The sequence below is a fragment of the Protopterus annectens genome, chromosome 10.part0 (genome assembly GCF_019279795.1).
Source record: "Protopterus annectens isolate FY-2018-M chromosome 10.part0, PAN1.0, whole genome shotgun sequence".
NCBI lineage: Eukaryota > Metazoa > Chordata > Ceratodontiformes > Protopteridae > Protopterus > Protopterus annectens.
In genome coordinates, this window is record NC_056744.1 from 125340437 (window position 1) to 125354473 (window position 14037).

General features: G+C 40.6%; 1 protein-coding gene across 1 annotated transcript in view; it reads left to right on the top strand.

Moving 5' to 3' along the window:
- Positions 1-14037, top strand: part of HELZ (helicase with zinc finger) — a 3197037-nt gene that overhangs the window by 1957958 nt on the left and 1225042 nt on the right. Inside the window, exon 19 of the mRNA XM_044085095.1 lies at positions 4386-4533. Coding sequence (XP_043941030.1) covers positions 4386-4533 — 148 coding nt within the window. The remainder of the gene's footprint in view (positions 1-4385; positions 4534-14037) is intronic.

Below are 14037 nucleotides of genomic sequence, written 5' to 3' on the forward strand. Positions count from 1 at the left end.
AACTAATACCTTCTCAACAGATAATTTTTCTGGGTGCCAGCTTAAATACAAGAACCCAGATGGCCTACCTCATGCCAGACAAACAAGGGGAACTGTCTCAATACTTCATCAATATGGCAACTTTAACCAGACTAACTGCAAGGAAAGTCCTGCAGGCTCTGGGGTTCATGGCATCTTGCATCCTACTAATACCATGTGCAAAGCTGCATATGAGGAAACTACAATGGTACCTAAAAAACTTATGGTCTCAACACAGCCACAGCTTGGAAACAATTGTACCACTCATTCCATTCCTTCAAAAGGAATTTTTGTGGTGGGCTCAAGCATGCCAAAGAAACACAGGTCTCCCTTTCTGTTTACCTCAAGCAACTCAAATCATCACAACAGACGCCTCAGACTACTCCTGGGGAGCACACATGGCAGATCAGTGTATTCAGGGAAAATGGTCCCAAAAAGAGAAGCACCTACACATTAACCAAAAGGAGATGCTAGCCGTGCAAAATGCTCTTATGACCTTCACAGACCTTCTGCATCCAGGCCAGCTATTAATAAGGACAGACAACACCACAGTCATGTGGTACATAAACAAACAGGGGGGAACTCATTCATACCCCCTACGCAGGCAAGCTATGACCCTGTGGAACACAGCACTGGAATTACAAATTCAACTACAGGCACAATTCCTGCCAGGGAAGGAAAACACACTGGCAGACAACTTAAGCAGAAATATGACCGACCCACACGAATGGAAGTTGCATCCTCAAGTCTTCTCAAAGATAACTCAAGCATGGGGACAGCCAGACATAGATCTATTTGCTACCCCCAGAAATTACCAGTTGGAGAAATTCTGTTCCAAGGACCTATCATCCACAGGCCTGGAAAGTGGACGCACTCTTTCAGTTGGACAACATTGACAGTCTATGCCTTCTCGCCTCTACCTCTACTGACCAAAGTTTTATTAAAAACCAGAGCAGAGGCACCACAAATGATTCTCCTTGCTCCAGACTGGCCACGACAACACTGGTATCCCCTTCTAAAGAGCCTGTCACACTCACCACCATGGATCCTACCTCTAGTTCCTCTTCTGTTGTCCCAGCACAACTACAAAACCCTTCACAGCCAGCTCAAAACCTTAAATCTAGCTGTATGGAGAATACCTTAATTATCCAAAAGACTCTCCTCTCCAAGGAGGTGCAGGATGTTATCTTGGAGGCCAGGAGACCCTCTACTAGAAAAACCTACTCCGCCAAATGGAAACGATTTTGTTCCTGGAATCAAGAAAAGGGCCAGAACCCTTGGGTAATAAATATTCCTCAAATTTTACAATACCTAGCTGAGATGTTAAACAGTGGCCTTTCCTTCTCCTCCATCAAGATCCACTTTTCAGCCATTTCAGCACAATACAATACAGATCCTCCTTTATTCTCACATCCTCTGTTAAGGCAGTTCCTCAGAGGGGCAAAAAATATAAAACCCCCATGGAAACCACCAGCCCCAGCTTGGGACCTCAACTTCGTATTGGAAAAGCTGACCCTGCCTCCTTTTGAGCCGGCTTCTTCAACAGAGCTACAATACTTGTCATGGAAAACAGCCTTCCTTCTGGCTATTACCTCAGCACGCAGGGTTTCGGAGCTACAGGCCCTCATGGCTGTGCAACCATTCATCATTTTCCATCAGGACAGGGTTTCCTTACGAACCAACCCTACCTTCATGCCAAAGATAGTATCCAGTGTAGCTCTGAATCAGACTATTCATTTACCTACCTTTTATCCAAATCCACAGAACAAAGGAGAGAGGCTACTACATTCCTTGGACATTCACAGACAACTTCGTTATTACTTGGACAGAACAAAGTCATTCAGGAAATCTGAGCAGCTCTTTGTGTCCTATGCTACAGGTGCTCAAGGAAAGGCTATTTCCAAACAGACAATTTCAAAATGGATAGCCCACTGCATACGCTTTTGTTATTCATTTCATGGAAAATCAGTGCCTGTATACATCAGATCCCACTCCACCAGGGCTACAGCTACCTCTGCAGCTTTCCTCAGGGGGGTCCCTACCAAGGACATTTTGGAAGCAGCTACTTGGAGTTCAGTGCACACTTTCTCCAAGCACTACCACCTTCCACTATACTCAAAATCTAGAGCGGGCTTTGTTACAGCAGGTCCTGCAGGGCATCCTAGCCCCTCCTAATTCCACTTAGTACCTGCCACCCTTACTTAGCTTTGGGATTCTACCCAAGTGTGATGACTGCAGCTGTATGCACGATGAACATAGTACAGTTTTGTACCTACCATAAATGTAGATGTTCGAGTGCTCATACAGCTGCAGTCCAGGTTACCCTCCCTCCTTCCCCTCTTAGGACAGGACTTATGACAAACACCTTTAACATACAACCTCTTTGGGGTATTCCTTTATGGTGTATTTGCTTGCAACTACTGTTTTGATTTATCTACTTTGTATGTTTGCATAATATCATGTTTTGCCTTCCTTTCTGGTGGCACCTGACATTTGGGGCAAGAAAAACTGAAGAAAATGGCGTCGGCTGCCTCTTTTATACCCCTGCCACACTGACGTCAGGGAAGAAGCGACGACAGCCGACGCCGGACCTAGACTTTGGAATTCGGCCGACCGAGGACCCGCCTGACGGCAGGATAACCCAAGTGTGATGACTGCAGCTGTATGAGCACTCGAACATCTACAATTATGGTAGGTACAAAACTGTGCTTTTCAGCAGAGTTAGTGTCTCTCTTGGAAGACAGCCTTGCTTGTGGCCATCACTTCAGCAAGAAGAGTATCTGAGCTATAAGCACTAATGGCTGTAGAGCCCTTCATCATTTTCCATGCCTGCAGGGTCTCCCTCAGGACTAACCCATACTTCATGCCAAAAGTGTTGTCTGGTGTGGCTCTCAACCAATCCATTCATTTGCCCACCTTTTCCCCTAACCCACAAAATAAGGGAAAAAGGATTCTGCACTCTCTAGATGTGCAGAGACAGCTCAGATTCTACCTAGACAGGTCTAAAGCATTTAGAAAGACTGATCAATTGTTAGCCAGCTTTGCTGCAGGAGCAAAGGGCAAGGCCATATCCAAACAAACCATTTCCAAATGGATAGCACACTGCATCCATTCTGCTACAAGCAACATGGGGAAACCTCCCCCAAGGGGGTCAGGACACACTCTACCAGAGCAACCTCCACCTCTGCAGCTTTCCTCAGGGGGGTCCCCACTAGGGACATCTTAGAGTATGCAACGTGGACATCTGTTCATACCTTCAAACATTACCACCTGTCTATCTTCTCCAAATCCAGGGCAGGCTTTGCCACCACAGGCTTGCAGGGCATCCTAGCCAGCCCCCAGTCTTGTTCACTGCCTCCACCCTTTCCTTCAGCTTTGGGAAGCAATCCAAATGTTATGACTGCAACACTGAAGCACGAAGAACATGCAGTCCTGGTTTCCCTCCCCCCCCCATCCCCCTTGAGTCTCTCTGTCTGTCTCTCCTTACAAGGAACTTTTGGAGTTTACTTTCTACTGGTGGTGTTCTTCCACCATAACTTAGCTCCCTATTTGGGGGCTCCTGACAAGGCAGGAAAAACTGATGTAATGGTGTCGGCTGCCTGTTTTTTATACCCCTGATGACCTAACGTCAGTCCTGGAGCGACAGCAACTGACGCAGAAATACTAAGTCTGGTATTCGGGCCGACTGAGGGCTACCTGCAGGCATATAACCCAAGTCTAATGACTGCAACTGTGAATACACTCAAACATCTATATTTATGGTAAGTGTACACAACTGTACTTTTCCTTTCCTTAACGTTTATTCCCTTCTTCCTATGCATTTTTTCTCTTCACTGTTCTTTTGCAAATGAGACAGATCATTGGTGGATTTGGATTAGACACTGCAGTTTGCATTAGAAAGTCATTTCATTAGTGCCAGCTCTTTGTCTGAGTAGTGAGGCTGAAGAGTCAGCATTTCCTAGAAGGCAAAATAATTGCAGTTATACAGTTCTTTTTCCAGAAATTCCATACAAAGTAGAAGTCAGTTGAGATGTGTGTTATCATACCAGTGTCTGGAGCAAGAGTAAATACATTGTCTGCAGAACAGTGCATGACTGCTACCTGACCACAGATAGGCTGAACAATGTTCTTCATTCATAGTCTTATCAACACAGCAGTTTGTATAAAATTCTAAAACCAGTGCTACACACTAAAAGTGATAACCACAAGCACAACCATTATTTGTACTGTAGTTGGTCTTTTGCATACTGTACATCTTTGTAACCTACTTTAAACAGCATATGCTGTAATTCCTTTTATTTGCGATACTTTTAGAAGATACTGTAAGGTTTTAACCCTGTTAATACTGCCTTTTTGTCTTGTTTCAGTTACACATCTGAGCTGTTCTATGATGGGAAGCTAATGGCTAGTGGAAAGCAGCCAGCACACAAAGATTTTTATCCAATAACATTCTTCACTGCCAGAGGAGAGGACGTGCAGGAGAAAAACAGCACGGCTTTCTATAACAATGCAGAGGTGAACATACAACAATAATGTTTTACCTTACTTGTTTCTGTTTACATAATTAATTAAAATAGTGCAGCCAGCACATGGAACTGTTCATTTTCTGACCAACATATATTCCATGGGGTTCATTGCACTGGATTTCATCTTCTGAATTCTTTACCCTACTTTTATCTTTCTACTTTTCACGTTTCACTAACGCCCACACTTGGGGATTACATGTCCCTTTCCTGTCAGACTGGCATCCCTTTTGCCCTTGTTAGTCATGTACTGCTATGATCTAAGGTTCTTTCTAGCCATTTGTGTTGTTTGGTCCTCTTGTTCACAATTTATTACTTGAAAGTGTCTATGCCGAATGTCTACAAAGCATTAATCTGCAAACAGTTGTGGAAAATTAACCATAAGATGTTGGGATATGCCTGTTTTTATTGGTGTTCAGCTAATTTTTGTTAAACGTGACTGCCAGTTGCAGTAAGTACTAAGTTAGTAATTCAGTTTTTAAGCAACTAGGTAAAGTAGTCTTCATTAAATTATTCAAAGGTAATACAGAGAGGTAAACATAGCTTGAATGAGCCTAGGATTACCTAGAATTTATTAAGAAGCGCAGACGTCTTGAAGACAGTTCTGTAGTGCCTAGTTGATACCACTGAAATTCTGAGGATTTAGTCTTTTACAGTAGAGAGTTGATTATCCCATTGTCAGTTATCAGAACCAGCCTTCCAAAAATTTCAGACTGGAAAAATCATAGTCTGAATATGTAAACAACATACATATTCACTTGAGCATGTTTTTTGAGCTTGTAGCCAGCTCGTGTGTGAAAAATATTGTTTGTTGTCCACTGAAATTACTGGTTGAGAAGTGTATTCGTGCATGCAGAAAAAAACCAAGTCTGTAGAAGTTTTTTTATCTGGTTCAGTTATATGTTTGATTATCATGAACTACCCTAGGTCCCAATTAGTTTGGATAATCGAGACTCTAAAGTCTCTTGTAGTCGTCACCATATTCTTTGATAGATGTTTCTTCTGCCTAGGTATAAACATATTTAGTGGCTCCTTGCATGTCAACCTTTTGTATCAGCCTGGAAGGTGACTAGATCATTAAACTTTTTTTTCTGTTTCCTTTCAATACGTGAGAGCTAGCTCATAATTTCTTGCCATGTTTTTCCTTGGTTTCCATTATTGTGTAATTTTTTTTCTCACTGAGGACCATGACCGTAATTTCACATCTGTACTTACTTTTTGATTCTTCATTGTGCATTTGTTGAAATTCTTAGTAGTGACAGTGATCAATATGCCTGCTGAGCTACAATGCTTTGATGGTGGTAGAACTGTTATATGTATGAAATACAGTTAAGACTACTTGAGATGTCAGTATACATTTGATTGTATTGTAATTTGCATAAATTGGAGGTTTTCTTCCCAGGTCTCCATTGTAAATGAAGAGTCTTGCTCCACTGGACATTATTGGTAAACAAGCAAAATAAATTCAGTTTGTGCAGAAGCTACTTGGTGTAAGAAAGGTGTCAGTTTTAGGTTATGCAAAATGACTGCCTGCATAGCTAATTGTACCAGTGTCTGATAAATATATTTGCCTTATGCTGGAAAGTGGCTGTGGCCAATATCCTCAAAGGAGTAGTTTTTGCCCCCTAAGGACCACTTACCAAATTGGCCACTGTCCTGTCAGTTGACCATTAGATTATACTGTGTAAGCCAATTAGGTGGTGGTATTAGCTTCTTCTTCTATTCATTCACTAAATGTTTGATAACCTGTTCTACTTTGCCTCCTTGCTAATTGTTGAGCACCAGTCATAAACTGATTGCTCTCTGTAGTAAATGGCCTAAAGGTGGGGATTATATTCACTCTCAATGTACTAGATAAATTACTTCTCATAACCTCGTCCCTCCTTCACACCATGGTTTCCGACCCAATCCCAGTACAGCCACTACCTTTTTAAGGTTCATAGATACAGCAAATCACAGTAAAAATTCAAGTCTTGTAGCCTCAGCCCTCTTTCTGGATTTTTTAGAATATCTGACATAGTCATCAAATTCTCCTAATTAAACACACTTCCTGTGTGTTGTCACTCTACTCATTTAACTGGTTTCTTAGCTACCTCAGTAGTAGGTCCCAGGTAGTGAAATATCAAGATGATTCCTTCTTTTTCCTTCCTATATTCATTGGAGTCCTACAGGCCTCCATCGTAGAACTTCAGCTTGATGTCCTTCAAGGATGCATCTGCAGTCCTTACAAATGGGTTGTCCTGTCGTCAGGCAGCCCTTCGGTCGGCCGGATTCCAAAGTCTGGGTCTGGCCTCGGCTGATGTCGCACTTCACCCGACGTCATAGCTGCAGTTATTCGGGTATAAAGTTTATCAGTGACTTAAACAAAGCAGCCAAAAGGGACACTATAGTACAATGCGCTGATGACTCCACTCTGATATGTGCTGCTAGGGGCAGTAACATAAAAACGGGGCATGTGCAGCTAATACCCACTACAGATAACCAGAAAATAGCTCACGTAGTGCACCCTCAGTGCAAATACCTCTGTAGTCAGCTCTAAAAGGAGGATGAAATTTAAATAATCAATGCTGCCAGTATAAAACATTATTTTAATATAACAAAAGTCAGATACATAGGTTAAGCCCTTTGTTATACTAATTTCCACCTACTTCATGCTGCAGCCTCCGTATTCACTCCCTCTTCTCAGCTTTTCTAAACATCCCAGTACAAACTTTTGGCCACCAATATCTCTAACTACTTTCAACTTCTCAGGCTTCCCTATACCGATCTCCTCTCTCCTCTTCCTCCCTCTGTCTCCCCCTGATTGCCTTCGTAATCTTCTCATTTGGCCTTGCTTTCATACTTATTTACTGTGAGTATACTTACCCTCTGGGCTTCACTGATTGTTTTTCTTGCACAGTGAAAAGTCGTGACCTGTTTTACCACACCCCCTGTACACTCCCAATTTCCTAATCTTCAGCCTATCAGACTCTACATCTCCTACCTTGGCCACTCCCACCACCTTACGCACTCTATTCTTAAACCTCTCACCCACACACTCTAGTTACATCCCCCATAATAATACTTCTCACCCTCCTTTATGCAATCACACAATATCCTGCCAGTTTTCCTTACACATCATTGTTCCTCCTTCACCTCTTAGCCTTTCTCATCGTATCTTACCTCACTTCTTATCACATTCAACTTAATTTTCATCCTAACTCCCTTACATTGTCCTACTTTTCTAGTACAACCTCTCACTACTCCTCCTCTACATTTCGGACTGTCTTCTCCTGCACTGAACGCACTCTCCCCAAAATCGGACTCCTTCCAAAAACCTTTCCACATCATAACAACTGAAATTCCTCCTTCCTCTCCCCACTATATCACTCTTACTCCACATTTGTAACACTCTTAGTCTGTCTGGTGACATTAATTCCAACCCAAGCCTCCATAACAACTTATTTACTCCTACCAACACTACTCACCCACTCCTGCAATTACCAGTCCCCAGTGTCAAACATCTCACCTTCTACTCCATCAGTGTCCATGGCATTCTTAACAAGTCAACAGAATTTCAATCTTGGATTTCTCATGACTCCCCTAACATAGTCTCACTACCTGAAATTTGGTTGAAACCACATGACACAATTAATTTCTCTCCCCTGGTACAACATCTTGTGCCTAGACAGAGCACATAAGAAAGGTGGAGGTGTAGCCATTATGTACTCCAACCTACTAACCTTATCCCCCCCAACCAACCTACCCCCCCTCTTTTTTCACCCAGCTGAATTTATCATTGCTAATTGTAAACGAAATAACCAAAAAAACCTAAGTATAGCATCCATTTATATACCACCGGAAGACAACATACCTGTACTAGAACAGATTCTTCATTGGATGGCTGACACTATACCTAACAAAACTGTCATTGTAGGCGACATTAATATTAACTGACTTACCTCACCTCTGACTCCCCTTCCACAAGCATACACCTTTTATGTCAATACTCAGCTTATCTCTTCTCCCACTTTCTTCAGAAACCCACTAACTCCAATTACACCCAAGATTGGATTTGTCTCCCATCCAAACCTCTATCACCACCCTGAATCCCTGCCAGATACAATTAGTGATCATTCCCCTATTTGAGTCCAAAGACCCCCCCCCCAGACCCCATAAATTTAAAGAATGACAAATTAGCCAACTTCAACCCTGGGACTTTTAATAACTGTCTCACCCCTATTTGACTAGTCCTTCCTCTCTTACCTCTTTCTTGATAAAGCCGTTCATCAATTCAGCTCCATCTTCTTAAATTCCCTAACTCCTCCCAGAACTGTCAGAGTCCAATCATGCTGCTCACCCTGGCTCAGCAAGTCAACCCGGTCCCTCATGCAAAATAGAGATTCTGCATGGAAACTCTGGAGAAAAACCAAATCACACGTGCATTACCAAAAATATGGGGAATTCTGTAACCTGACCAAAAAACACATTAACATTGACAAAAAAACTTCTACCACACACCTCTAACCTTACAACCTAGAAATCCCAAAAAAGTCTGGAATACAGTCAACCAAATTCTCCACCCCAGTAACCCTTCAACACCAAACCCCTGCCATAATAACTCGCCTCAAGAAACTGCCTCCATCTTCAATACCTAGTTTATTGATACCATAAGCAAATTTATGCCTACTTCCTACCCTTCCATTCCTTCACCTCCTACCATCCCCCTACTACATAACTTCCCTTTCTCACTTAGTTCCATCCCCCACTGTCTACATTAAAAATCTTTTTCTTAAACTTAAACCATGTTCCCTTTGAGCCGACAACTTGCTGTCACTCTTCCTAAAGACTGCTGCTAACTCCATAGCATACTCCGTTTCCATCCTTATTAACCACTCGATCTGTGAATCCACTGTCCCAACCCTCTGGAAGAAATTCCACACCATACCTATCCACAAAGGTGAAAACTCTGTAAAACTCTGCAACTAGTGACCAATTGCCATTCTGTCTCCACTCTCCAAAGTTCTCAAGCATTGTGGCCACAACCAAATCATGTCTTTTCTCATGCTAGAAAACTTTATCACCCCTACCCAGCATGGCTCCCCTCCCCACCACCACAACACCATGTCTGTTTTCATTTCCTTTACTAACTCCATCCTCCTAACTAGACAATAATAAATTAATAATCCTGCTCCAAAGCATTTGACACTGTTTCCCACTCCATCCTCCTTTTCAAGCTATTTCAACTAAACCTCTCCCCCCTGCTACTATTTCCTGGTTTACCAGGTACCTCACTAACACAGCATTCCATCAGATGGCTTTCAGCTCTGTCTCCCTTTCTCCCCATAAAATGGCATCCCACAAGGCTCTATTGTAGGTCACCTTCTTTTTAACATTTTTACTTACTAGCTCCACGTATTCTGTCCTCAGTCATCCCTCATCCAGTATGCGGATGACTCTACTATCATCACCATTGCTGACAATCCCTCTGACCTGACCTGCTCACCTAGACTCAAGACCTCTTTTATCCTCACTGAAACCTGACTTACTAACAACCAACTTGTGCTTAACTCTAAAAAGACTACGTTCCTCCTATTCTTACCCAAATCTCTCTCCAGTCTTAAATCAACTTTCACCATCTCTTCCCTTAATAACACCATAATTTCAACTAAACCCCACACAAAGCTCCTTGGTGTAATCATCGATGACCAACTTAGATTTGGTCTCCATGTACTCAACTGTATAAGGAAAACCCACAAAAGCTTGGCCTACTTTAAAGAAAAAGAACGAATAGATAGAAAAACGCTCACTTTATTGGTAAAAAACAACAAAGCTTTCCGGAATGTCCCTTCTTCAGTGTCATTCCCGAAAGCTTTGTTGTTTTTTACCAATAAAGTGAGCAATTTTCTATCTATTCGTCGTTCTTTTTGTTGAATGTGAACGTAAGGAATAATAGAAGTAAAACCACAGCTGAACTGGTTTTTTTGGCCTACTTTAAAGAAACCAAAATTTCCTCACCCCTAACTTTAGAATCTCTCTTGCCCATGCTTATCTTCTTCCTAATCTTTTGTTCTGCTCTCAAATCCTCACTAAATTACAGTCCTCTCTACTATCCAAACTTGAAACTACATATAACAAAGTTGCCAAATTTGCAACCAACGTGCCATCAAAATCACATCACTGTCTTTCTCTCCAAACTCTCAGTTGGTTAGAATTTCCTAACCAACTCACATATTCTCAACTTCTCATAATCCACACCATCCTAAGTAAGCCCTCCTCCTGCCCTAGCATATCCTCTTGGGTCTCCCTCTATAACCCGCCACACTCCCTCAGAAGTTGATCGATGCCTCTTACAGATCCATAAACCTAAAAAAATCACTTGGGTATAACTGTATAGTTGTCTTCCTGCTCTGTCATGGAATAAGCTTCCCTTACCCTCAGAAATATCACTCATGCATATAAATTCAAGAGAACTCTCAGAAATCATCCATACAGTACCTGGAGATGTCAATGAAACCATCCCACCTAAAATTCCTCCCCCCTCTCTCTTTTTTATTCTTTTCCCTGCCTCACATTCCTCTCTGTTACTTCCTTTCCCACAATAATATCTATCCTTGCTTCCTGTTTATCCTGCTTTACTCTACTACTGTTGTTTATAGCCCTGTACTTTGCTGTTCCTAGTAACCTGATACTAACTTCCTGTATACCAACACATTATTCTTCTACTGCTCCTCTCTAAACCCCTCTAATTTACTGTCCCTAGTAATCTGACAGTAATCTCCCTCTTCTCTCCTTTACATATCTCTTCCCCTCACACTACTACTAGTCAAACTAACGTCTGTCTCTCTTAATACTAAACCACAAATAACAGTTCTTCTACATCTTAGCTACCTTGTTCAGACCAAATGGTCTTCTGTACTTACTACCAGTTTGTAATCCCTCACTTACTGACATTTCTTCTTGAGCTATATATGGTCATCAGTCTTATCTTTTCCATTTATATCTTTTTCTACTTACTGCTATTAATTCTACACTAGCATAATCTGTACTGTGAACATGTTTTTCTGTACTATGATTCTCTCGCCTTCACAACTTGTTCTTTGAATTTTATATTTTGTAATATGGAGCTGTGAATCACTATTTGGAACTGTGAATTTTTATTTACTTGCAAAATTTGTCCTCTGATTCTTATACTTGTATAATTTGTACTGTAGAGCTTTTCTTCTTGGGCCTTTGCTGAAAAAGGGCGCAAGCTGAGACGGACTAACCCGGTCAACAAATGGAAAATAAATAAATGTCATATTTGACTGTGTAAAGGACTTAATCAGAATCATTTACCCAAGATGCAACTTGACTTGTATATACATAGGTGTAATTGTTTAGTGGCCCACACCAATTTAGTGTAATTACATTCTTTTAAAGACCATTTATATTGAAAACTTTTCATTTAAAAAGACAGACATACAGTACTACCTCAAAATCAAATACATGTAGACCCTGTGAAAAAAAATATACAAATATTATGAACATAGTTTTAGACAATATTTTAAACTAAACAATGCTTGTTTAAAAATAAAACATTAGGACGAGTCTTGTAAAATGTGCTTAAAAGTATAAAATATGCACATATTAAAGTTTTAATAGGTGCATTTTAAAGACCGGATCATAATTTGCTTTCGTGTTAAAGCTGAAAGAATAGAAATCTGTTCATTTAAACCTGGGCAGTTAGCATTTAATCTGACTGGCATATCATCTCCCTAAATTCTAATTATGTCCCCCAGGATGATCCTCTTTCATTGTAAGACACTATTTCCAAAATGCCAAAAAGAATTTTTTTGAAACCCTTGCAAGACTGAGTATGTTTAATCAAAGGAACTATTGGTATTTTCTCTCATAACATCATAACTATGTTCATAAATCCAGTTACCTATGTCTCAATCTTGCCAACATAAAAATTCTGACAGGCAGTACAGACTGCGATGTAAATGACTTCTTTAGTTCCACAGTTCCTTTTCACTAAACTGGTTCTGTATGTTTCTGATGTTGAAGTCAACTTTTAAAACAAAATGGCATTGATTAGGAACCTCCCCTTGTGGTGCTTGTAATTTGTGTGTGGTGTCTTGGATACTGGTGCTTCTTTCCACTAACTTTTTACCTATCTTGTAGGTAAAGAGGGGTCGCTATTTTAAAAATACTCATCATTTTTAATAATGGATTTAATATTTTTAGACATTTTCTTATTTAATAATAGAATTGGTATAAGATTAGCCTGTTTGTGTTCCGTTGCCATCCTCTGTATGTAGAACAGTTCCTGCTATAATCTAATCCCAGTAAGTGTTGGTATTTCTTACCCCATTCTTTGAATACTTCCTTTGCTTTGTTGCACAATAATTGTTTGGGATAGTGCCTTTCCAGGAACATAAAAATAATCTTGTCAATTTCCCTATCAAATAGACTGATATTTGAACACATTCTGGGTGCTCTGATCAGTTGCCCTTTGAATACATTCTTTGTATGAAAAGGGTGGCAAAAAGTCTCCTTCCTGAAAATAGTTGATTCAAAGCAGTTGGAGTCCAAGTTTTTAGTTAAACTCGCACATCTAAATAGTTAACCTGCAGAGTTTGTTGGTAAGTAAACTTAAAATTCAGTAGTGTTGTTTATATAGTGGAGGAATTTTGTAATTTCTACCTCTGAGGATGTCCATAAAATAAAGGTGTCATCCAGATATCTGAAATAAATGTTCCAACAGTTTTTGAATTTGGAATTCAGTGTAAAACGGCTCTCCCGTGTATGCATAACTAAATTTGCATGTGGTGGTGCATGCGGCCCCCATAGCTACTCCTTTCTCTTGTCTAAAGTATTCCCCCACAAAAAAGACAAAATTATTTGTCAAAATAAGTTCCATTACTTCCACTGAGAAATTAATAGTCACCTGATCCCATCGGGTAAGTTCTAATAAAGCTTCATTGAAATTTTCTAGCCCTTCTTTGTGAGGTTTACTTGTGTATAGATCAGTGACATCTATAGTCAAAAAGATACAGTCCTTAGAAAAATACTCTTGTCTTATTTTGTTTAAAAATTCCCAGGCGTCCTTAAGGATGTGTGAGGTGTATTATTTAGTACACCTTTCAAAACAAGATCAATTAGTGCAGCTAAGGTATGTGTTTTGGACTCCTGTGTCGCTAAAGTAACTCTGTATGGTGGGTCACAGGGGTCTTTGTACACTTCAGGGATTCCAAAGATGGGTGGAATCAGTGTGGGCATTAGTTAATAAGAATCTGTAGGTATCTAAGTGAATTGTGCCTTGAAATACTGTCTTCAATGAAAAAAATCTATTTTCCTGTAAGCAGTGTTTATTTCGTTCTTTGAGACTGTAGTGTATTTTTAATTGTTGTGTAAAATATTTAACATTATACTGGTGTGATCTACCTTGTCTGCTAATACTACTCCACCCCTTTTATCTGGCTTCATTATTCGGATGGCTTTGTTGTTAGTAATAGTTGTTAATACAGATCTT